The 25551-nt window shown below is 46.6% G+C and overlaps 2 protein-coding genes and 1 long non-coding RNA gene across 7 annotated transcripts in view; 1 reads left to right on the forward strand and 2 right to left on the reverse strand.

The window, feature by feature from the left end:
- RARA (retinoic acid receptor alpha) overlaps positions 1 to 4288 on the forward strand; it is a 186835-nt gene extending 182547 nt beyond the window's left edge. For all 4 annotated transcript variants that reach the window (XM_081886353.1, XM_081886352.1, XM_081886351.1 and 1 more), the window contains 2 exons: positions 2175 to 2333; positions 3186 to 4288. In XM_081886353.1, the coding sequence (XP_081742479.1) occupies positions 2175 to 2333; positions 3186 to 3400 (374 nt within the window). In that variant the 3' untranslated portion in view covers positions 3401 to 4288. The remainder of the gene's footprint in view (positions 1 to 2174; positions 2334 to 3185) is intronic.
- LOC309355617 lies at positions 4289 to 6449 on the reverse strand. The gene is made up of 2 exons (XR_014162566.1): positions 5551 to 6449; positions 4289 to 5520 (listed from the first exon to the last, which is right to left on the reverse strand). It is a non-coding gene; the product is annotated as an uncharacterized lncRNA (long non-coding RNA).
- Positions 6450 to 13231: 6782 nt separating this feature from the next.
- On the reverse strand, positions 13232 to 21738 carry GJD3 (gap junction protein delta 3). 2 transcript variants are annotated; one of them, XM_081886507.1, is made up of 2 exons: positions 21604 to 21738; positions 13232 to 16549 (listed from the first exon to the last, which is right to left on the reverse strand). In XM_081886507.1, exon 2 carries the CDS (start codon positions 16542 to 16544, stop codon positions 15627 to 15629), a length of 918 nt encoding a protein of 305 aa, XP_081742633.1. In that variant the 5' UTR covers positions 16545 to 16549; positions 21604 to 21738; the 3' UTR covers positions 13232 to 15626. The 2 variants fall into 2 exon arrangements, with proteins under 2 accessions (XP_081742633.1, XP_081742634.1); XM_081886508.1 differs by having other exon boundaries at positions 13232 to 16546; positions 21604 to 21735.
- Positions 21739 to 25551: the final 3813 nt, after the last annotated feature.

Here is a 25551-nt window from a genome sequence, read left to right on the forward strand (position 1 = left end):
ACCGCTCTTAACCACTACACCACACTGGCTCTCTCTGTATGTGTGTGTGTATTGTCCCTCAAACCCTGATAATCAGACAAAACTAAAGTTTTGCAAAACCACAGCTTCTTCACCTGGGCCCCTCCAGAGTTCCCTCAGAAGACACATGGATTGTTAAACCACTCATGAGATTTGTAGCTTTACGGGGGAAATAATGGTCTCAGCAGCCTTAACAAACTACATTTCCTTAAAGTGGCGTGATGTTGCTTTAAACATTGAGTGCCGATGGGGCCTTGGGGAGGGAACAGGCCAGATTCTCCTAGAATTCAGATTTTAGGATTCTCCTTGCACTCAGAAGTGTTAAGTCCAGTTCCCCAGTGTTGGTTTCTTAAGTTGGTTTTTGTTGTTTCCCTTAGGCAAGTGTTCCCAGAAGTGAATATTTGTAGTGATGGAAGCAGTCCAAAACTGTTTGCTTGAAATGAGAATCGCTTAAGGAAGACCTAATAAAAAAGCCAGTTTATAACGGCCATTGGAATCCTGTAGCAAACATTTCCCTGAACCATTCCATCTAAATTTCTGTGACTTTTTCTCCCATCTTCCTTTAAAGCAAAACAAAGTAACTCCTTGGTACATAGACCAAACGTGTCAAGAGTTTGGTCTCGTTCTCTCCCTGATAAGCTATTTATTCATGTGCAGGGATTTTTGTTGAATTTTATTATTGCAGCCTGAAGTAGGGTTAAAAGACCAGGAAATCATTTGCCATTTGCAGCTCCTGAATGTTAAAACTCTTAAGCTTGAGACTCAGCCACGGGGCTTTGAGTCTCCCAAGGCAAAATTATATTCACATGAACAAGGATGGTTGTAAGCCTGCCCTCCTCCACAGGGGGTCTATGAGTGATGTTATATTTATTTTAGAGCAAAGTATTTGGGTGCAAACCCCCCCCCCAAAAAAAGAACACTACAGATGCTGAGAATTGAGACCCCTGTGCCTTTGCACCAAAATACTGTTTCCAAGGTTCCTCTGAAGCAAGGGGAGATAGTTCTTGGGCCTTTCTTCACCCGATATTGTTCCTTTAGAAACATTTTTGTTGACTACGATCTGTGAATTATCGCAAACCCTTGCACGTCTTATATTTTGCCAGGGCTTTTTCAATAGGGGACATCCCTGTCCAACAGCACCATCTGGTGGCAGGAAGTTATTTTGGTGGGAGGCATGAAACTTTTTACTTACTTTTTTGAAAGCTTTTGATGAACGAGAGATTTTTGCAAGGTTCAGCAGTGGGGAGGAGAGATGGGGTTGCCTTCATGCGCTGTGAGGTTCAGAATATTTTCAAACACCAATGCTAATGACTGAAAGGTTAGAGGAAGCTTGTTCCCCACATTGGTGACAATGTTGTCGGGGAACCCACATGCACTGACTTTTACTGTGCAAAAACCACATGCGCAGTTGCGATCTGTAGCTTTTAAGCATGCGCCAGTTGCACACCATGACACTGGAAAGTCACAACTTTCGCTGGCAGGCGCCTTTTGCAAAACAGACCTATGGTGCGATCATCACATGCAGCAAGCAACATGTGTGGTGGTTTTTTTTTTGTGGGTGGTTGTGGAGTTTTTTTAGAAGTGATTTGGGTGTAGGAAACCCCATTGTGGCCCTCAAGTGTGAGATGTAACCCATACCCTAAGGCAAATTCATTTGTGGAGCCTGGGGCTTAGAACAAGAGAAGGACATTGAAAACAAAGGAAAACCGTGGTCTCAAAACGCAGCAGCATGTGTGAATTCTGTATTTGTATGGTTCCACCCGCTAGAAATTTTCTAGGCTTGTCTGGAACGCAGTGGTTCCCACCTGGTCTCGTGATCATGGGGTGTGTGCTTCTTTTCCACAGGTGTGAAAGAAGAAACTGCAGCTGTGTAACTTCTGCCTGTTGTGCATCTTTTAAACGTGCAAAGCAATTGGGAGGGGGAGGGAATAATATCTCTCATAGTTTCAGAAGTGATTTTGGCCATGGGTGTGGGTGTGTATCCATGTATTGTGATGCATGCATCAATAAATACAACACAAATTCCCTGTTAGGTTCATAGACAATGGCTCTTACTAGGCACATTTTTCTCTTATTTTTTGTATTCTGAGTGTTGTGCAGATGTATTTTTAGCCTGTTGTTTTTCTAAATGCCTGCCCTCCCCTCCCTCTGCCCAGATCGGCAAGACCTGGAGCAGCCGGACCGTGTGGACAAGTTGCAGGAGCCACTGCTGGAAGCCCTGAAAATCTACGTGAGGAAGAGGAGGCCTAGCAAGCCCCACATGTTCCCCAAGATGCTGATGAAGATCACGGACCTGAGAAGCATCAGCGCAAAGGGTGAGGGCAGGGCTCCGGGTTCTGCACAGGGAGTCTCTCTCTCCATTTTTAGATGCGCACTAGAGACTTGAAACGTGCCTAAAATGCCTAAAAACTCCCAAGCGTGAATGCAGCAGACAGGTATTCAAAAGCATCTGCTAGAGATTCCTTGCAGCTCCCTGACAAGAGTGTGTGACCCGGGGGCAAAGCAAGGATCATCCCATTATTGAGCTGTCCAGTGCAGGGCGAGGAGGGGAGGCTCAGCAAAAAGGTGGTGTGAGTTATGTTCTCCTCCCACCCAGACATGGACTGGCTGGATGCAGAGGAATGGGGGGGGGGGAGGCACCATCTGGAGAACCCCTAAGGTGAATCTCCAGAGGAAGGAGGCTCAGAACCAGGGGATTGGTGGTGGGGTGACTATGAGTAGCCAGAGGGAGAAGAGGGGTCAGACTGGGAGGAGATGTTGGAAGCAGAAGAGGCAACAGGGTTTAGTGAGCAGGAGGAGGCTGTGGCAGAGAGCAGGCTGGAGGCAGGCTGCTGAAGAAGCCAGGGCGTCTTCCCCTCCTGCAAGTACCCACCTCCCCTCCTCCCGAACCAGAAAAGGTATGAAGAGAGCAGAGCAAAGACAGGCAAGGCGTCAGAATCTCAGATTGCTTGGGGCCTGGGGGAGGGAGGAGTCTTAGAGAGCTGTGGGAAGACGGGGACCTTCAGTCCTCGCAACTGCCTCCTTTGGGCAAGACCTACAGAGAAGAGTTTCTGTGCTGACTGGGCCTAGTCTGCTAAGCTGCCCTTTGAATAAAGAGTTAACTTCGCTGACTTGGCACCTACCTCTGGCATTAAGTCGCCTGTCTGCCTCGCCCCCCCCCCCCGCAGGTGCCGAAAGAGTGATCACGCTGAAGATGGAGATCCCTGGATCGATGCCGCCGCTGATCCAGGAGATGCTGGAGAACTCGGAAGGCATGGACACTTTGGGGGCCTCAGCGGGAGCCCCGTCACGCATAGGAAGCCTCGCCCCCCCTCCGGGAAGCTGCAGCCCCAGCCTCTCCCCCAGTTCCAACAGAAGCAGTCCTGCCACACATTCGCCGTGACCGCAGCGGCCACCGGGACAAGCTGCTTGACCCCCACCCTCCCGGCTGACTGCTGCACACTTTGGTCTTTTTGCTCCCTGGGGCCTGCCTGGACAAAACGTCTGAGGAGCAGGGTTGGGGCAAGGGGGTTGGGGAGCCATGGGACAGCAGGCCGCTGCAAGTGGTCTCTCCTCCCTCCCCCTCCACGGCACTCCGTGGGCTGCAGTTGGGCCCAAGGGGGGGTGGGCTTACACGTACTGTTCCATGCCAGCACGCTACCCTTCGTTCAACGGTTCCAGCAAAACAGGGTTCCACTTTTGCAATGAAGACCCCCCCAATTTGCGGGACATTCCCCCCCCCCCTGGAGAGGCACAGATCATCTGATCCAGGAAGTTCTGGACTCTGCGGATAAAGATCAACGAGCCAATCTAAAAGGACAGAAGCTCAAAATCTAGGAGCGAGACTTTACATACATATATATATCTATATATATATATATTAAAAGAAAACCCAACTGATTACAGAAAAATTCACCTCCTATGTGGCACGCATCCCCCTCCCCCCTCGACACACACACACTCACCCTTGTCGTGCACACGTTATACACCTTCACTAAGGAGTTGCCTGCTTCTTGTTGCAGTGAAAATGAAGTGGTGTTTTTTCTTTTCTTCCCAGTTGAGTTTGCATTTCAGATGTTTCAGGGGAAAGGGTGTAATGTTTTCTTGTTTTGTTTCCTGTTTTTTTATTTTATTGCTCCGTTTCCATCCTCGACTTGACCACCCAAAGTTAACCTTTCTCTCTTTACCCTGCCTTTCCCCACTCCTTGTCCACCCCCACCCCCCACATGCCTAAAAAAAAAAAATCCGACACCAGCAAATAATTAAAAAAGAAAGAGAGAGAGAAGTAAAATTAGTTCTTCAGGGTTTTTCTTCTACACATAGAAAGGAGGAGGAGGGAGAGAAGGATTCATTCATTTAAGAAAGAAGAAATATTATATATATAAATATATATAAAATATATATAAATACATTTTAAAAGAAGACTTTGTAAAAGTTTGGAATTTGGAGGATTTCTAGGAGGGGTGTGTGGCAAGGAGGAGATCAGGGTGGTGGGACACAGATTCTCCTACCGGCTGGGTCACAATTTTCTTTTAAAATGCTAACCCGTTTTCTCTAGCCACAGTTGAGCACTTTTAAAATCAGTGTGAGATAAAAGGTACTTAACTTTGGCTGGGTTTGTGTTGTTTGGCTATGGGCTTCTTTCAATGGACAGAACGTGTCTTCAAGAAGGCACTGAAAAGATTTGTGGAGGGAGAACAAGACTGGGTTATGAATGCTGTGACAGAAATTCTTTTGAGCAAAAGCCCTCCAGCTTTCTGAGGTAGGGGTGTCAAAAAAAACCCAAACTCAGCATTGTGCACTGTTTCACATTTTCACTAACCAAAAAGAACCACCCCAACAACAACCGCCCTTAAATCTTAAGACTCCCTTTTATAAGAATTGTCACAGAGCATTTTGTGAGAGGAAATATCTCTCAGTTCCTTGGGCTCTTTTCACTTTGTTCTTTTCTGGGAAGAATAGTTTTTGCCTGTCCCACTTTTTTTAAGGGCAGGAGGGATAAAAGCCAGTTGGGACTTTTAAAGAGCCAGTTCTAGAGCCTTACACAATCCCAGTGAAAAGTGCGGGTCCTTTTCCCTCTTCTTTACCCTTGTGCCATATCACAAACCACTTGCCATCACACCTGGGTAAAGGCAGGGTGGATGTTGGGCTGCTTTTCAAGAAGAGCAGCGCTAATTCTGCCATGCTATGCCCAGGGTTAGCTCCCATTGGACTCAGTGGGATTTACCTTTGAGTAGACACAGCATTGTACTGTAAGGCTGTTGTTCTATGTACCTGGAATCGAGCCCCATTGGCCTCAGTCACACTTATTTCTGAGTAGATGTGTATAGGACAGCTATCTAAAAGAACAGATGTCCTGCTGCTCAGAATTAAGTCCTACTGGGTTGAGCTGGACTTGAACCCAGGTCACCGGGTACAGAATGGCAGCCCTCAGACCTTTGGGGTTTGTAGAACTAGTTCCAAGCTGCTTTGGATCCTGGCCAAGAAGTTTAAGACGAACGGCAAGGAAAACTCCCGATTTATCTGTAGATTCAAAACACAAATCACCACCACACTTAAGAGGAAAGAAAAATGTGACTGGCACCATGTACTGGGGTAAGGATGAGGGATTTGGGTGGGGGAACGGAGAAGGGCCCACACACAAATTTATTATTGATTTTTGTGTCTTTGAATCTACAAACATAAAATCGGGGTGAGAGTTGAAGCAAGAACACACCCACCCGAGTGCTCCTTCCTCAGTTCAAAGGACATGTGCTGCGCACCTCTCAGATATGTATATAAAGCTGTTATTTCATATAAAAAAAGATACCTGTGAGCTTAAATCCTCCCAAAATTTCTGCATTTGGTTGGGGGGCAGTGGTAAGTGTGTGAGAAAGAAACCAAATTATTTGCTTATTTATTTAAACAGATAGCTGTTTTCTGAAAGTAAGTTAAGTAATGCTCAGCCAATGCTTAAATGGCCTTTTTTATAAATAAAAAGGTGGGGGTTAGCTAAGGCCGTCAAATTAATTGTGGTTGTTCAGTAGAAGCTCCATACACTGAACCAGTGTATATCTGAATGACAGCTGCCAGGGACAATTAACGGGGGGTATGGGGTGTGGAAAGCTTCAGGCCTTGCTTACAAACTTTCAGAAGAATCTGTAAAAACAGAACACTGGACTAAACTTGATGTGAGCCCACAACACAATTTTTGCATCCACCAAAAGCCTTGTTCTAGCCCTGGTATGGCCACATCTGGAATGCTGTGTGCGGTTCAACTCAATTCAGGAAAGATGTTGGCAAGACGGGAAACGAGAAAATATATAAAGAAATGACGACGACAACAACAAATTAAGTGTGCTAGGGAAGCTGGACCCCTCCAGGTTGTTGTTAGACATCTGCTCCCATCTAACAAATACCGAGGGCGCACGAGACCGCCCCCCCCCGCCCCCCAGAAAGAAAAATTGTATGTTGCCAAAACTATTATGTAGACTTTGCAGTCTCAAGAAAACAGGCCTCTAGTCCTTCCATCTGTGTATATGGAGGGAAAGGTGCTGTTGGAAGAAACACCCTGACAACACGATATCGCTGCTGAAACAGACAGACAGGTGTGAGTGCCTGTGGTATTTTAAGAGAGTGGCTTATATTCGGGTATTGTCTTTTTTCCCTCTCCCCCCGCCCTTGAATTTTAAAAGGTGTGGCTTATATTCGGTATAAATATTTTTGCTCCAGTACAACCTGAGTTCTGTGTCCCAGCCCCCTGGGAATTGCATTAGGTCTGCTTGAGAACACTGACATCCCACTCTGCTTTACACACATCCAGCCCCAAATACTAGACACTGGGTCACTGCCAGCTGAGTTTTAAATTGAGTGTTCATCCCGAGTTGTTTGCACAAAGCTTGCAAGGAGGTTAGCCAGCTAGTTAACCAGCATGCAGATCACTTTGCAGGGAGGTTAGCCAATGCATCAAGCAATTGTTGCTTTCCAGTGCATCTCCCGAAGGGAAGAAGCAGATTTCGCTGCAGGAGAGCACCAGATCATGTGTAAGTAGGTGCACAACACAACCTGAATCTGCCGGTATGCGATTGAATCCCACCCCAAAATAGGTAATGGCCCGAAAGCATCCTGGCTAGGCTCCTGCTGAGAGTAAGTGCTCCTTGACACAACTCCTCACTGTGCATTACAAACTGACTGACTGCCACCCTGGGATCCTATGGAAGCTTTCCTCAGCAATGGCACCTATTTGCCTAAAGCGAATTCTGCCCCCAAGTGGAGCATTGAGCAAAGAAGGAAGAGCAGAGCAGTGATGGCTCGAGGCGAAGTGGACTGACAGGTGAGGAAGAGGGAGGCCGATCGAGGCAGAGGAGCCTGAGCAAAAGGGCTGGATGGGAGGAATCCAGTTAGAATGAGGCAAAAAGGAAAAGTGGGATGAGTAAGGGTGGAGCGTGGCTGATTATGCATTGCCAAGAAAGGAGGACACAAATTTGCATTAAATGCTCTGTGAGTATTGTTATGTACAGATGTAATTTTTGGTAATAATTATTGTAATAAGTCAGGGGTGGTAGAGCTGTGGCACTAGATCAGGCATGTTCAAAGTCTGTTTCGGGGGCCTAATCTGGCCTGTCCGTTGATTTAATCCGGCCCCTGTGGCAGTATATGTTCTGGGGTAAAATCCTAAAAGAAACGCAACAAATTGGGGGTTAAATCCTTTAAAAAGCTAAACAACTTTGAGGTAAACTTCAATTCTAAGAAAGCTCAACAACTTTGGGGTATAATTGTAAAAAAAAAAGCTAAACAAAAAAAGCTCAACAACCTTGGTCGGCCCTCACACATGTTCACTTCATCAAATCTGGCCCTTTCTGAAAAAGATTTGGGCACCCCGCTAGGTGCTGCTGGTCTCCAGTTTCCATCAGCCTTGTCCAGCACAGACCATGATTGAGGATCAGGGTGGTTGTCATGCGGCAACGGCATACAGAAGGCTACAGCTTCCTCACCCTTGGAAAGGCACTCCTGTACAACTCTTGCCATCGCCGGGAAGAATGCAACCATGTGGCCTGTTCGCCAGCTCAGTCTGCTGCCCAGGTACAAACTGGTACAGCCCCTGCTCTCCCTTCTTAAGATTTCTTTGCCCTTTGAAATAGAGGACTTCTTCAAACAGATTTGCAAAGTAGGACACTCTGCCATTTCAGAGGTCTTGACCACTGGAGAGGAATAAAAAGCCTTGTGGGGTGGAGGTTGTCTAGAAAGAGGGGACAGGATGAGGATTGTGTTCACCTTGGAAAAGGTGAGGTGGCTCATGAAGTTCTAGAGGACCAGAGCTGACACTGTTCACCCCAGCTAATAGGATCTGGCTGTGAGGACGCTGAGCAGATTGATCCCATTAGTAAGTGGAAGAGATCAAGAAGCCCTTCACAGCCTCACCAGAAGAGCTCAGGGGCACTTTAAAGTACAAACACATTAACCTGTGACCTAAATTTTCATAAACGTCCTGAAAGGTGCAAAGCAATCTGGGAAAGTGGCGACTGGGGCGAGATTTGAATCAAGGGCTTCCTCGGGATCAGCTACACTAGCTGACTCTTGCATTCAAATGTGTCGTGCATAAGCATTCTCTGTGCACGGCCGGTGAATGATCTCAATAAGTTGAAGTCCCGCCACCACTCAAAAATGAATAAATCATTCCTTACTTGCTGGCATCAGCCTGCAAGCATCCATGCAGCAGAACATTGGGTACCCAATGTGGCTAACTATATGTTTTATTGTTTGAGGATACATCCTATACATGTGTCCCAAACAACTCTCTCTTTTGAGAGTGAGTGTGAAATACATAATGGCAACCTGAGAGGTGCTGGAACGGAGTTCCTGCTGCAAAAAAAGGCCTGCTCCTACCTACTTTACACTTTATGCATTGGCAAAGGAGGCGCTAGACCAGGCTTCCTCAACCTTGGCCCTCCAGATGTTTTGAGACTACAATTCCCACCATCCCTGACCACTGGTCCTGCTAGCTAGGGATCATGGGAGTTATAGGCCAAAAACATCTGGAGGGCCGAGGTTGAGGAAGCCTGTGCTAGACTTTAGCAAACAAAACCTTGGCTGACCATGAATTTACTAGGCTTAACAACAGAGAAGCAAAACTGTGCTGCCTTTCCAACCAAATTGCTCAAGGTGGTTCACCCTAATACTATTATCATATATATATTGTGGCTGAGAACAGGGGTGCAGAGGGCGCTGTGGTCTAAACCACTGAGCTTCTTGGGCTTGCTGATCAGAAGGTTGGTGGTTTGAATCCCCGCAACAAGGTGAAGCTCCCGTTGCTCAGTCCCAGCTCCTGCCAACCTAGAAGTTTGAAAGCACGCCAGTGCAAGTAGATAAATAGGTACTGCTGCAGCGGGAAGGTAAACAGTGTTTCTTTGCACTCTGGCACTTGTCATGGTGTCCCGTTGCACCAGAAGCGGTTTAGTCACGCTGGCCACATGACCCAGAAAGTTGTCTGTGGACAAACACTGGTCCCCTCGGCCTGAAAGCGAGATGAGCGCCACACTCCATAATCGACTTCGACTGGACTTAACTGTCCAGGGGTCCTTTACCTTTACCATTGTGGCTGGTGGATGCCCCCTAACTCCTGTCCCCTAACTCCTATCACCAGCTCACCAACCTTCTGTCTGCTATAGAAGGAGGGGCTTTCTTGACTTTACCAGTCCAGGTATAACAACAACAACAACAACAATAATTTATTATTTATACCCCCCCCCCCCATCAGGCTGAGTTTCCCCAGCCACTCTGGGCGGCTCCCAATTGAGTGTTAAGAACAGTACAGCATTAAATATTAAAAACTTCCCTAAACAGGTAGTGGGGCAAATCTCTCCGCACTTCTCCGACTCAGAAAAGTTTTGGACGACAACTCCCATATCACCCCTGACCATTGGTCACATTGGCCAGTATTGCTGAGAGCTGCAGGCCACAACACCTGGAAGACTAAATGATTGTGTTATAAACTTATGAATCCACCTTATTATCAGTCAGTCTGTACTGGTCTAGCAATGCACAGCAAGCTCTTATATCGTCCACCCGGACCAATAGCAGCTTTCCAATTTTTTTGGGTGGATGGGGCCTACCTAGAGATCCTGGGGATTGAACTTGGGATCTTCAGCCTGCAAAGCAGATGCTCTTATCACTAGGCTACGGCCCTCCCCACAGTTGAAAGTGCAGGGTCTTTCGACATTCTACTACCACAATTTGTTTTTGGAGATGCTACTTGCGCCACTAAGCTGCCTTCTTGTTGGTGTTTCACACACTACTCGTCGGAAGTTAGTTGCATGTTGTTGTTTCTTGAAGCAGATATGTGAAGTGCCATTTGTGTGCATGCAAATATTACCAAGTACTGTACTGTAATAGGAAAGCCTTTCTTTGAGGCAGAAACTTTCAGTTCTGGCCACCAGATGTCAGCAGAGGGCCACTGCAAACCATGCATTTGCAATGAGAGTAATAAAAGAGGGGTCACATTTCCTATGAGGGAAGGGGAAAGTGTCAGTTGGGTTGAGATCCCCTATGGAGGATTGCTGAGGAACAGGAAGAAGTGCCAGGGGGGTTGAAGGTTCAGGGTGCTCAAAGGCAATGAGGCTGAAAGAAGGATGAGGGGTAGGCAATAGACTGAGAAACAGATACCTGAAGGTAGTGCAGGTAGAAGACAAGACAATGAGGCAGGGAACTGGGAAGGCATGGTCTGATCAAAGGATGATGGCAGCATCAATTAAGAAACCTCAACATACACTTACAGCTCTTATGGTCTTACATTCAGAGCAATTGAGAGGTAAAAAGACAGGTTCTAGGACAGACCACTGAGGGAGCATGTAGGCCGAAAAGGAAAGAAGATTGGTCTGACAGAAATCCATAAAGAAACCTATCACATCTCGGGTTGCAGGCTGGCTGGGTGCAAAATCACCCTTAATTTCATCTGCAAATCACATTTTCTCTTGGGGTGTGTGCATGCTATACCATTAAAGCACATTCGAAAGGCAACCCCCCCGGGCAACCCCCCCTGGGCCCTGTTAGGGGTTTTCTGAGAATGGTAATGGGGGGGGGGGTAAACTACAATGCCCAGAATTGTGTGAGGGAAAGAATGTGCTTCAAATGTGCTTTGAAGGTATAGTCAGTTTAGTGGCCTGGGGTTGTGGGTAGGTCGAAGATGCCTTTCTCCTTCCACAGAAAGGTCCTTATCTTCCACATCCTAGAACTGCCCAATCAGTGCAAAGGGGAAGCTTTTTAGCCACTGCAGCCTCTAAAGCGAGGCATTTAGCAAAACTCAAAACACACTGTGCTTCTGTTTTAAAAAACACACACACCAAAAAACGGGGGCAAGTTCTGTTAAGTACAATGGAACTTCATAGTAAACACCACTTGAGATTGCGACTAAACAATAGGAGAAACTGTCTGATTGTAAGAGTTGTTTGACAGTGGAAAGAACTCTTTTGGGAGGAGGTGGACTCTCCTTGGCAGTTTTTAAGCAGAGACCAAATGGCCATCTGTCATGGATACATTAGTTGAGATTCCTGCATTGCAGGGGGTTGGACTAGATGGCCCTGGGGTCCCTTCCAACTCTACAATTCTACAATTCTATAAAGCACGAAAGATGCAGTCCAGATCATTTGCCCGTCTATGTGCATCGAAAATAGATCTAGCTGAAATGCACACATGGATACAGATAGCTGCAATACATCCCTGATGATTATTACTGTATTATAAGATCACCATATTATCTTATAGGATTGTATAATTTGAGAAGGGACGTGGCAGTGAGGGGCTGTGGCTGTGACTTTCACGAAGGTACCCTGAGCTTCTGAATTTGCCAATAGACCCCTGTGTCTACACAAAGCCTCGAGGGCAAGAAAGAAGGGGTTAATGGGGAGAGGTGGAAGGAGAATGGGAAGAGGCTCCACATCCCTCCCTGTTTTTGTTTTTCTTTCTCTCCTCTTTTTTTCCAGCCCCCTCTGTAGCCAGGGTCCCATCCCATCCGCAGCAGGAAGCAGGTGATAACAAGTATTCTTGGCCCCAGGCCACCAGCCTCTCCCCCACCACACTAGAGTGGACGCCACTGCAAGCCCCTGGGCAGATCCCATCTGAGCAGAGCCCAAAGCGTAAGGAGAGAGAGAAAGAAGAGGAATTATTTCTTACTAGAGAAACAAAGCTGCTCCCTTTGCCGCTTGAGATTCAGAGCCACCCAACCTCTTGATCTGCAAGCTCTCCAACTCATCCTTTTGCCTGTCGAAACAGTGAAACAAGCTACAAGATCCAAGGTTTATATCCAAGAGACTATGTCAACTTTGCAACCATTTGCAACGCATCCCGTTAATGGGTAGAAACAATCCATGTAACAGTGATAGGTGCCATATGACATCATCCTGCAACTATAAAGGGTGGTGCTGTGGTCTAAACCACTGAGCCTCTTGAGCTTACCGATCGGAAGGTTCGCGGTTCAAATCCCTAAGACAATGGTGAGCTCCTGTTACTCTGTCCCGGCTCCTGCCAACCTAGCAGTTCAAAAACACGCCAGTGCAAGTAGATAAATAGGTACTGTTGTGGCGGGAAGGTAAACGGTGTTTCCGTACACTCTGGTTTCCATCATGGTGTTCCATTGCGCCAGAAGCGGTTTAGCCATGCTGGCCACACGACCCTGAAAGCTGTCTGTGGACAAACACCAGCTCCCTTGACCTGAAAGCGAGATGAGTGCTGTACCCCATAGTCACCTTTGAGTGGACTCAACCGTCCAGGGGTCCTTTACTTTTACCTAGCTATCCTGCAACAGACAGCTCTTTCCCCTCATCAGTCAGCCAGGGCTTAATATTTGCAAAGGCTCATACGTCCCAAGAGCAGGCCTCAAGACACTGCAGCCTCTGAGCAAGTTCAGCATGGCTCCCCATAGGGCTATCTCCTCAGGTGCCGTCGCTGCCTCCTCTTCGACACCTGATGAAAACATTTCTGTTTCAGTTGAGCCCATCCAGACACGCCATTTGATTACATCTGGTCTTTTGCTTTGAGCATTTTAACATTTTCAGCTGTGGTTGTTTTTTTTAGTTTTAAAATGTTTTAAATCCTTTTTTGTTTTATTTTTAACTGCAGTTTTGGTCATATAAGTGTTTGCCGCCCTGGGCTTGTTTGGGAGGGAGGGATATCTGTTTTATTAATGCATTTCCAAGAAGCATCCTGATAAGGTTAGGCCCCTCTACACGATCCTCATCTAGGAACTGATGGAACTTTATCATTCTGGTTTCCCTCCGATTCTTTATTTTCCCAGTTTTGTGTCCACTTCTCTACATTTCCTCACAGGTTTGCATTTTTTAAAGTCCTCATGAAGATTCAAACTTCTCCTAATGTGCACAATATACACATTATTGCAAAGTAATCCCCACTAATACAGGGTTGTTGTGTGTGTTATTTTCACAGTTATATGCATTTTAAAGCACAGTTTACCCTAGTATATGCAGTTTTGCACACCTTACCTGGCTAGAGTAAAAATCCACAGAAATGTTTTCGTTCACAAGATTCAGGTCTAAATATGAACTGAATTGAATTTTTTCCCTCTTCCTTCACTCATCCACATGATTTTGTGGGGGTGTTTTTTTGTTTTTGTTTTTTAAAGAGGCAGTGGATTCCTCGCCCAAAGGACAGCAGCAAACTAAGCTCTAAGAAAAGCTTGATGCCTTCATACACCTGAGAGTTTAAAGGCTTCAGGGAGGGTTCCTGGGGTGCTCAGAGATCCCGAGATCCTGGAGACTGCACAGGCTGAGGCTTGGGTCTCAGACTGAGGAAACTATATTGAATCTCCAGTGGTGGAGCTACTGTTATAAGGGGGGAATTCTCTCTCTATTTCAAAAACAATTGGACAGGGAAATATGGTCCCAAGAGAGGAGCTGGAGGAGGAACATTTGCCATGGGAAATGTTAAAAATAGTCTGGATAAAAATCTTTCCGGGCAGGGAGAGTGTTTTGATACAACACACCCAAGGGTTTTGGCTCCAGGGACATCTCCCTGTCTGATGGGAGCCATACTTAATTCTGGTAATGTTAACAGTTTATGTCATAGCTGTCAACTTTTCCCTTTTCTTTTGAGGAATCCTATTTGGAATAAGGGAATTTCCCTTAAAAAGGGAAACGTTGACAGCTATGCTTTATATGAAAGCCTGCTAGGTAAAGGTAAAAGCTTCTGTACACCATGCCTCTCTAACCTCTGCCCAGGCAAGCAAGAGGCATTAACAGAGATCAAGGGCACATTCCAGCCAGGCAAAAAACCACACCCAAGGAGGGTGTGAATCAGGGCCAATGAGGGATGTGGCTGGGGAGGAGGTGTGGCCTGGGAAGAAACTCAAGGGCCAGGCAGAGAGACTTGGAGGGCCTGAGGTTTCCCACCCCCAATTTTACACCACACTTTTCTGTCTTTCTGATGTCTGGTTCTGTTGGGATAGCTCATTCTGCCTGGCCAAATGGGATGGAAAGTTATTTAATGCTAAAGACACTGGCAAGCTCCTGGAAGACGGAAGCACAACCTATGCAGGTATGGTTCTTAGTCACATGACTGTCCCACCTTTCGCTCTGACACAGCAAAGGACCCACCACCTGATGACTGCCTCTTTCCTGGAAGGCATAGCATCCCTACCCTGTGTGAGTGACCGTCAAAATGCCAGCTATCCCACCTCTTGCTTCAGCAGAATGCCCTGGGGACAGTCTCCTGAATGGATCAATTCTTCCTACGAAGAGATTTACAGACCCTCCTGGCCTCAAGAGCTGCATCCCAGCCAAATCAATGTACCTGGCATCCATCTAATTGTTTTCAACTAACTAAAACCGAGTTCTTTTCTCTCTTTCAGAACACACAGTGGCTCGATGGTTTTCTTAACAAGAAAAAGGAATCCCCTTTTATTGCAATCTCCCCGCCAACGATCGGTCCAAGCCCAACAGCATCCCCAATTGCATCTGACATCACACTTCTGTATAGTTAGGTTTGCTGCCAAATCTTTGGCCAATTCAAGCAGGAGTTGCTCATCTGGACAAGAGTTTTGTTCATTGTCGGAAAAGTCATTGTCTCCCCACTTCCACTCCTTCCAATACGTGTAGCTTCCTGACTCATTTCTTAGGGGTTTCAAGCCCATGCATCCTTTGGAACACACTACAGTCATACCTCGGGTAACAGATCTTTCAGGTTGCGTTTTTTTGGGTTATGGACGCGCCGAAACCTGGAAGTACCGGAATGGGTTACTTCCAGGTTTTGGCGGTCGCGCATGCACAGAAGCACTAGATCGTGCTTTGTGCATGCACAGAAGCACCAAATCGCAACCCACGCATGCGCAGACGTGGCGCTGTGGGTTGTGCACGTGCCTCCCGCACGGATCACATTCGCAACCCGAGCGTCCACTGTATAAATGAAAGATGCCAGCCAAGCCCACCCCAATTCCCCGAAACATACATGAAAGCAAAGCACGAATCCCCAAAGATTGCAGCAGGTCTCCTTTACAAGCTAGAACAGATGATCCAATATCAGGTCTGTGCTATTAATTTGGGCCAGGCTGCAAACAGTTCACGGGTGCGATTATTCCAGCCGGAGGAGTCCAGCTCATCCAGGGAACAAGCAGCGAGGCAGACGAGAGAGGGAGCTCCCTGGCCTCACACGGTCAAATCAGCTCTGGCAGAAGAAGAGCGAGAGGACCGGCTGCTCTTCGTGGAACTCTTATGGTGGAAGTGAGCCTTGGGCTCATAGTGACTGGGAATCCCGCCATGAGAAGGCATCCCATTGGCGCCTCCCTCTGCCGGGGCCAGGAAGTGCTGCGATTTCTTCTCTTGCTTCTGATTGGACCAGTTGTCCTGCTGTTCGTAAGAGGCAGTGGTGGGTGGGGCAATCGTACGGCGCCTCCTGCAGCGGTTCTTGAACAAGAGGTGGGCCAGCTCCACCAAGCTGAGCAAGGCTGAAACCAGCCCCACCATGAAGTAGAACTGGATGAAGATGGTCTTCTCGGTTGGCCGAGAGACAAAGCAGTCGATGAGGTGAGGGCACAGGTGATGCTTGCAGATGTACTGATAGCCCACCTGGAAGCCATATAACATCCACTGTCCGACCAGGAAGCCTATCTCAGCCAAGATCCTCACCACCACATTGACAATGTAGAAGGTCTTGATGTTTTGGCTGCGCTGGCTGGGCTGAGGCCCAAATTTTGCGGGCGCCTTTCCCCCCACCCGGCTGGCTTCCTCCTCTCCCGTTTCCATCTCCTTCTGGTTGATCTTCGTGGTCTGGTGCATGGAGTAGATGACAAAGAGGACCGCCGGGGCAGAGAGCACCACAATGTGGAAGACCCAGAAGCGGTAGTGGGAGATGGGGAAGGCCAAGTCGTAGCAGATCTGCTTGCAGCCAACCTGCCGCGTGTTGCACTCAAACTCCTCCTGCTCGTCGTCGAAGACGTCGCTGCCCACCGTGGCCAGGATCAGGATGCGGAAGATGAGCATCACCACCAGCCAGAAGCGGCCCACCATGGGAGAGTGCTCCTGCACTGCGTCCAGAAGGGAGCTCAAGAACCCCCACTCACCCATGGCTGCTGCAGCAGGGAGGAGAGGAAGGGAAATAAATCGAGAGGTCAGCTTCACTGGAGATCCTTCCCGGGACTGGCGGTCTTGCTAAGGGTTGACACATGCACCTACTCCATGAGTTTGGGGAGGTGACGAAAGCGTTCACTTTTAAAGGCCAGCCACTAAGCGGGGGAAGATTGGGAAGCCTGGCTGACAAAGGGCAGCTGCTGGAACAAGGTAGGGAAAGAACAAAGTTGGGGAAGAACCAGGAAGGTTGGTCCATAGCTCAGTGGTAGAACATCTGCTTTGCATGCAAAAGGTTGCAGGTTCATCCCCCAACATCTCTGTATAATATAAGGCTGTTCTCTCTGTCTGAAACCTGTTTGCAGTCAACGAAACAGTACTAAGCTAGACAGGCCAATGATTGGAAGCTTTGATCATCTAGTCCAACCCTCTGCAATGCAGAAATAACAATTAAAGAATCCCTGAGAGATAGCCACCCAACCTCTCTTTAAAAAAACTCCAAATCATTGGCCCATCTGGGGCAGTACTGTTGATGCTGACTGCAAACAGGTCTCCAGGGTTTCAGATAGGGGATCAAACCTGCAACCTTGGTGTTATCAGTACCACACTGCAACTGACTGAGCTATCCAGAGCACCTGCTTGGCATGCAGAAAGTCCCGTGCACAATCCCGAACATACCCAGACCGGACCACTGTCTGAAATCCTGGAGAGCTGCTGCCAGTCTGTGCGGACCAAAGCTGTGGTCCTCTGGGTGTTGGCGGACTACAACTTCCATCACCCCTGACTGCTGGCCATGATCTCTGGGGCCGATGGGAGTTCGAGTCCAACAATTACCATGGTGGATGGAGCAGTGGTCTGACTCAGCACAAGGCTGTTCCCGTGATGACTTTTCTTCCTATGGCGCACTGAGCCGCAATCAGCAAGCGCAGAGCATCTATACTGGAGAGGTCTCCCTGCCCCCATGTATCAAAGCAAGGCTATTTTAATTCTGTGAAAGGGGTATGACCTTGGCAACACCGAGAGAGCTTGGGGGGTTGCTGGTGGATGTTTTATGTCTGTTGCCAAGTTATCTGGAGAGGGGAGAAGATAAAACCAGACAGCTCAAACTGGTCCAGGCCAGCTGGAGTGCGCAGACTTCTAGGGCAACAGATTGGTATACCAGCCGGGGAAGGTCCTTTCCGCTAGGGATTGGGCAGAAAGACACAGCCCTTAAAGAAAATGAATACACTATCTTGCAGTGTTTGTCAAATGTCTAATAACTTAAGGACCCTTAACTTCAGAACTAAACTCTTGCACCTGGGATGACTTGCTTTTAGAACCATGTAAAAATTGCACCGCTCTTGGAAGATTGTGTTTCTGCGTGAGTATGCCACCTGTTTGGAATGAGCCATACAGGGAACAGTAACTCATTCAGAGATAAAACAGGCAGCCTCCTCTGAAAGCGGGTGACTCTGCTATGTCTCTGCATAGCACATGATCTGTTGTAGGGAAGCAGGGAAATTATCCACTGCCACCTAACAAACAAAACACCAGAGATGCAACAGTGATCTTGGCACACCGTTTGGGAACTGCTGATACGGGACTAAGTACAGTACAGCATCTATTTTATTAATTAATCTGTTTTGGAAATAGGGGAAATGCCATAGTTGCAGGGATGGGGGAAGTGTGTATGTGAGCGAGCGAGCGAGCGAGCGAGCGAGCGTGTGTGTTTGTGTGTGTGCGTGCGTGTGTAAGGGAAGAGAAAGTTGCCACTTTCTGGTTGCACTGCTGGTTTTTTAATAGCTATTTGACACGCAGAAACTCAACAGATCTATGCTCTTCCCCAGCACTGAGATGCAACGATCAAGAAAGCTCCATGTGTTAAATTGTCAGCTGTTGTCTTGTTTTTAAAGGGAGATGGAAGGTGAGCATTCTCTTGCAAATTTCTTTCCCCTTCCTTGATAGAATTAAGAAATGCATTCTAGATTCCTACCACCTTCCTTCTCTTGATTCCCCCCCAAACACCTCATAATACTTTACAGAACCAAGGCTGCAACTTTACTAATTTAAAATCAGTACTAGTCAATTAAAAATCCTTGTTGCAGATTAAAACCCACCACTGATACTAATACTTAGTGGAGCTGGCCGCACAAACCGTTCCCATTCCCAGTGCCAATTTTACATCATTCTCCCCCACTACTACAACAACAAACAACCCAATACTTTATAAAGATGGCTCCAATACCTATATTCAAATCCCTATTTAGCCACCAAACTCACTGAGGGACCTTGGACCAAGTCACTATGTCTGAGTCTGGCCTATAGAACTGTAGAGTTGGAAGGGACCATGGGAGGGGGGGGGTCATCTCATCCAACCCCTCCAATGCAAGAAATTTTGCCCAAGCTGGGTCTTGAACCCACAACCCTGAGATTAAGATGCTCTAGCGCAGGGGTAGGCAACCTAAGACCCAGGGGCCAGATGCGGTCCAATCGCCTTCTCAATCCGGCCCGTGGATGGTCTGGGAATCAGCTGTTTTTACATGAGTAGAATGTGTCCTTTTATTTAAAATGCATCTCTGGGTTATTTGTGGGGCCTGCGTGGTGTTTTTACATGAGTAGAATGTGTCCCTTTATTTAAAATGCATCTCTAGGTTATTTGTGGGGCATAGGAATTCATTATTTTTTTTAATTTTTATTTTCAAAATATAGTCTGGCCCACCACATGGTCTGAGGGACGATGGACCAGCCCACGGCTGAAAAAGGTTGCTGACCCTTGCTCTAGCGACTGAGCTATCATTGGCATCCTTGTTGCAAAGATAAACTAGGTCATAAACCGGGAAGGGGAAGAATCATGGAGGTGGGATAGAGAAATCAGGCAGGTACCAACTAGAGTTTCCCTTCTTGCAATCAAAATCACTGACCACAAAAAGAGGATGGCAGTCAGCCAAAATCAGTGCATATATATATATATATATATATATATATAATAAACCTTGATCTTAAGCATCTCACCCTACTAAAACTTTAAAGGCCTGTTGCTCTGCTTTGTTACTCTAATACAGGCATAGGCAAACTCGGCCCTCCAGATGTTTTGAGACTACAATTCCCATCATCCCTGACCACTGGTCCTGCTAGCTAGGGATGATGGGAGTTGTAGTCCCCAAACATCTGGAGGGCCGAGCTTGCCTATGCCTGTATTAGAGTAACAAAGGAGATGTTCCACATCCAGGATTCTTAAACGGATGAAGGTATGCTGTATTAAAGGCACACACCATTCCTTCTTTTGTTCATTAAATTGCATATTATTGCATACTATGAAGGATGCCTTTCTGTGGGCTAGAAAAGGGCAGTTTATTCTGACTTTAACTACCGATTTGTTAAGACTGCAATCACACCTGTACATGGAAGTACATTTCATCAAATCAACACGGTTATTTCACTAAGGAGACAAGTGTCAGTTTGCCCTGTAAGGCAAATGATTAGTCAGCTAGCAGTTGACTGCTTATGCAGAAAGAAGTCCCCCTTAGTTCTGCAGGACTCACTGTCAGCTGACTGTGTATAGGATGGCAGCTTTAAAATCTTAGGATAGCTGGCAGGCCTAGTGGATATATCATGACACAGCTAAGCTACATCAAAGCATCAAAGCATGCATTACACATTCATGTAAAGTCACAAGCTGCCTTATCTTCTTAAGCAAAAACACTCTTATTAGAAATTCTGGAATAATTAAATATTTACTTTTTTTATATTAAAATAAAAAAACAGAAAGGCAAAGAATGAGGCCTCTCCTGGACTATTTGAAAAAATACTTTAGTCAAATGAAATCGCGGGCAGGGTTCAAGATAAAAGCAGCATTAGAAAGAATTATAAAATAACAGAAACTTTTTTTGTGATAGGTAGAGATATAATGCATTAGAAAAGATCTGAGTAAAAACACCGTGGAGTTGGGAAGTCAACTTATGAAACAATGTAATAATTCCATGAGATTGTGAAAATGTTGGAAAATGTAATAAAAAATTATACAGCAAAAAACAACAGAAAAGCTACGGGGTTTTGTTTTTGTTTATTAGGGGTTTCCATCAGAAACCTCATTTAATGAAGTGCGTAAACTTATATGAAGGTGGTGATCATTATACACATTGATTCTTACTCATTTGCACAGCACATATTTTCCTATTTAGCCAGCCCCCTTCCCCATGCAGCGCTCAGTCTCCTAGAGGCTAACATCCCCACAGGGTTCCAGTCTCTCCAGCCCCAGCCGCAGATGTTCCCTTCCTCTGGATAGTTCCCTGGTCCCTTATTTGTCTACCCCGCCAATGCCAGAAGCTGCAGAACAGGGCAAGGGAAGCTCCCCTGAGGCCACGGAATAAACAATTGCCTGAAATCTATTGTGTGGGCAGCAGAATGGGATTGGAAGCTAGCTAGCTGCCTTACAGCCGAGTCCACCTGATTCAGTTCTGCCCACACTGACCAGCAGCTGCTCTCCAAGGTTCCAGGCAGGACTCTCTCACAGCCCTACCTGGAAATGCAGGGACTGGACTTCTTGGGACCTTCTTACCTGCAAGGCAGGTGTTCCGTCCCTGAGCTATGGCCCTTGCCCCCAGGTCTCCTTTGCTATCCTTATCTGTGCCACCGATAATCTCCATCAGGGAGAAAGATGCAGAAGGGGCCACAGGCCTAGTAGCAGGGCGGCCCTCAACACCTGTGCACCCAGGTGAGCGCATGGTCACAGTCCAGGTGGAGAGATGCTCCTTGCCCCAAGGTAGTGCCCTGCCTACAGACTCTCCATCGCAGCTCCCCTCTCTTCTAAGCATAGGCATAATTTAACATGCATTTTCTCCTCCTCCTTTGTGTCTTATCTTACTCTGTGCACCTGTAACTATGTACTTTTTATTTTTCAATAAAGACTATTAAAAGAAAAAATAAATAAACACCATGCAAATCCACCCCTGACTTTTAGGTAGGTGCATTTTCAACAGGTTGTCCCTCCTGCCGGCCGTCTACCTCATATTTTGGATCCCCACTCCTCCTCCAGGGCCCAGAGACATCACCTCCTCCTGCCACCTGTAATGGTGCCTACCTCTCCTCCTGCTCTTCTAAGGCAGCTTAGCTGGCATCCCCTCGCTCTGCTCTCCTCCCTGGACTGGGCTGGCTTCAGCTCTGCCTAGGAGAGGGGCATAGGGACAGAGGGAGGGAGAGGCAGGGCTTCCCTCTGTAGCTCAGCCGGGAAGCTTTTAAAGCGACAGGCCTGTCCTGCCTACTTCTGTGCCAGGACCCCCCTCCCAGGGCTCAGGGGAGAGAGAGAGAAAGGCCTACCCAATCGCACTGGCTCTCTGAGGAGAAGCTGGGGCAAAGGCAGTGGTTCGGGCGTAAGGGACAAGGGGGAGGCCTGCAGTCATTTGACACACCCAGTTTTTTAAAAAACACACACAAAGGTTTCAAATTTATCAATATAATAATCCCAATTTACAGTTCAACTGAACAGCTAAATGGTCCAGGTCAAAGCTACAGGGTATCAGGCAGAGGACCTTCTTGGCAGTGGCCCTGTGGAACGCCCTCCTGTCAGAAGTCAAAGAAATAAACGACAACCTGACTTTTAGAATACATCTGAAGGCAGCCCTGTATAGGGAAGCCTTTAATGTTTGATGCAGTTTTATAAATTGTTGGAAGCCGCCCAGAGTAGCTGAGGCAACCCAGTTTGTGTTTCTATACAGTATTGTCATTTTATGCTGTGAACCATCATGAGACCTGCAGGTATAGGGCAGTATATAAAATTAACAACAACCACCACAACACACAGAGCACTTTCTCAACTTCCAGTTCTGTACGTTGCATTCAGAGCTCAGACACTCATCCACTAGGCTTTTTTTTTTTGGTAGTAACAGCCTTTAAATAGCACAGCACACGAGTGTATAAAGTGTTGGCTGAGTCTGTGCAGAGTCCCCCATCTCTATCCCCACCCCAGTGGAAAATCTGACAGCTCTTTCGACACTTGACTGCTTTCCAATAAACACTTTGGTCTAACTGATACGGGGCCCTGGAATGTCATTTTGATGTTTGGCGCTGGGCGGAGGGCAAGGGGGCCACACCAACTGGCCTTGTCAGAAAGCATCAACACTCTGCAGCGACACACTTTAAAATGGTGAAATATCCATGTAAGCCGAAGAGAAATCAAAGTATATCTACAGTAAAAGTGCAGGCCCTGCCTCTTTCCCCAAAGGCACCCACACAAGAGCAAGAGCTTTTCCTTCCCCTATTCCCAATGGAGACATATTCCAGCCCCATTATTCCTGGACTACGTGCTGTGAACGATGTATATTAATATTTGCATGTGAAGGGAGGCTCCTTGCTGTGTCTCTGCATAATTCCTTGCTCTGCCCTTGTTCCCTCCAACTTGCTTCCACAGAAGGTGGGTAGTAACCCATAGTGGTACCTCGGGTTACAGACTCTGCTAACCCAGAAATAGTACCTCGGATTAAGAACTTTACCTCAGGATGAGAACAGAAATCACACGGCAGCAGCGAGAAGCCCCATTAGCTAAAGTGGTACCTCAGGTTAAGAACAGACCTCTAGAACGAATTAAGTTCTTAACCCGAGGTACCACTGTACTTTTCTTCTAGAAAAAAAAAGGTGCCGGTACTGCGTACCCTTGAGTAGGAAAAAAAAAAAGCACTGGTAGTAACTGTGCCGATTTGTAGCGTTGGGTACAATCAATCAGTCCCAGCGCAGACTGTAGAGCTTTGTACCATCAAGAGTTGCCTGCTGTGTCCCTGCTCTGAGCTAGCTTGCTTCTATTCAGGAGACACGCTTACATGTGCAATTTATACATGGGCAGGAGAGGGGCAGAAAGACTGTCCTGCAAACAGGTAACCCTCTTTCATGAGAGGTATGAAAGACTTGCAGCTCAGTGGCGGAGCATTTGTTTTTGCATCTACAAGATCCCAGCTTCAGTTGCCAGAACCTCCAGAAAGGACTGGGCGAGATTGTTGTGAAGTTCTGGAGTGTCATGGATAGACAGGTGTAGACAAGAGGAACAAATGGCCTGACTCAGTGTAAGTCAACATCTAAAGTTCCCCTCAAAAGATTAATTTTTTGAGAGTGAAAAATGTGAAGTGTGTCTATCAGACATTTGGGAAGCAACTGCTTAAAGTAGATGCGAATGGCAAGGCTATCGCTTGACAGTGGAGCATGGAATTCACCTACAGATAATAGTTCTGGAGCGGCAGGTTTTGTGTACCCCACACCATTTCCTCTGCACTGTGATCTTTCCCACCAATGAAGACCTTATTCAAAGCACTCCTCTTTCTCTTTCTATTCTAGGACCTCTAGGAAGATGCCAACTTAATAATAAAATCACTGCAGATAAGAGTAAGGAAATGTGCACTTCAAATACAGTACATTTTACTGTTTCAGCCAGCCACACAGAGAGGGAAAATTTGGAGAACTATTGTTTGGTTTAATTTTAACCGCCCATCACAGTAGATCAAATAAAAGCAAGTTTGTTCACATGGCTATTCAACTTGTTTGTTGGTATTACAAAAATAAAAGTGTCCAATTATTTCTAAATACATTGCTTTTCCTTGAGACACTCTGTGATTTTTGCATGTCACTAATATCTGGCCTGCCTATTAAAAGTTAGAGAACTATCATCCCTAGAGTCAAATTGTACAGTAACGTTTCCATTTTATATCTCTTTTTCCAGTATTTGTTGGCTCACAAGCAACTCTACCACAGACAGTAAAAAAAACACCACTTTTTATGGCCTGACATTTCCAGCAGTTTGAACAAAACACTTTTATTTATGTTACACTTATCAGTAGTGGACTAACACAGCACCTGATAAACCATTTTGACACATTTTCTCTTAATTTCCATGCATGAAGAAAGAGTATGGCTGATCTTCCAAAGATGTTTCCATACAACTTGGAGAGGTATATTCACTTCCATGCCTAGAGTCCACTTTCATTACTGTATATCTTTCATTTTGCCAGTTCACCCTCCTACTCGCAGGATTTTATTGTCAAAATCTGATATTCCAGAACTAGCATGACTCTCAAACCGTGTTGCATGGAACCAGAAAAAACAACATACAAGTACGGTATTCCTTCCTCGACACATTCCCTTTTCCACCCTCGAGAACTGGAGCCAAGTGCTTTGCTAAACAAAGGCAAAGGGATTCTTTGTTAAGGATTGAAACACTAATAAGTGGAAAAAAGCCTGGAATTTATTCAGCAGCAGACTTCTCATATACAAGGATAGAGAACCACTCCTTTACACAAGAGTAAACACAATAGAATAGACCAGTGGATCCCAATGGGCAGTGCTTTTTTCCCTTGGGGTACACAGTTCTTCCCCCCTCCCCAAAACGTTAGTAAGTGTGGCACTGACTGCAACACCTTCATGGTGAGTACTGACACCTTCTTTCTATAAAAAAGCACTGTCAATTGGTGGCACCATTCACATAATAAAAACTACCAGATACCAAAGGTTTCAAAAGTAGGGGGTCCATGGTTTGGCTTTTGAAAAAACAGGGGGTTTGCAGTACTTAGCCAACTGGGAAGCACTGGAATAAAGCAGGACACAGGAATAGGACAGACTAACATACCAGGCCCTCCTTTTTACACAAGGATACCAGGCAAACAATCCCTTCTTTAAACAAGGACAGAACATACCTGGCAAGAGCCTCTTCTTCCAGCTGCTGGGACCCCCAGGGATGTAGTAGCACCTCAGTCAACCTCATTCTGGCAAGGCTATGCAGCACCTACATCAGTTTAGGCCTGCATCAAAGCTCCCCCATCTCTTGCTTAAGCCCTATGGCTTTTGTCTGCCCCAGTCATGAGGATTAATTGATGAGCTCCCTTCACCTGGCTTGATTGTTAAGTTCCCTTCACCTGGCTTGATTGTTAAGCTCCCTTCATCTGGCATTTGGCAGGGGGTATCTCATGGTCTAAGCCAAAAGTAATTAGCCTACAGCAGTGCTATGTCTGCACAAGGAGCACCCCTGCAAGCAATTTGAGTCATTACTACT

The sequence above is a fragment of the Podarcis melisellensis genome, assembly GCF_964234715.1.
Source record: "Podarcis melisellensis genome assembly, chromosome: 13".
Classification (NCBI taxonomy): Eukaryota; Metazoa; Chordata; class Lepidosauria; order Squamata; family Lacertidae; genus Podarcis; species Podarcis melisellensis.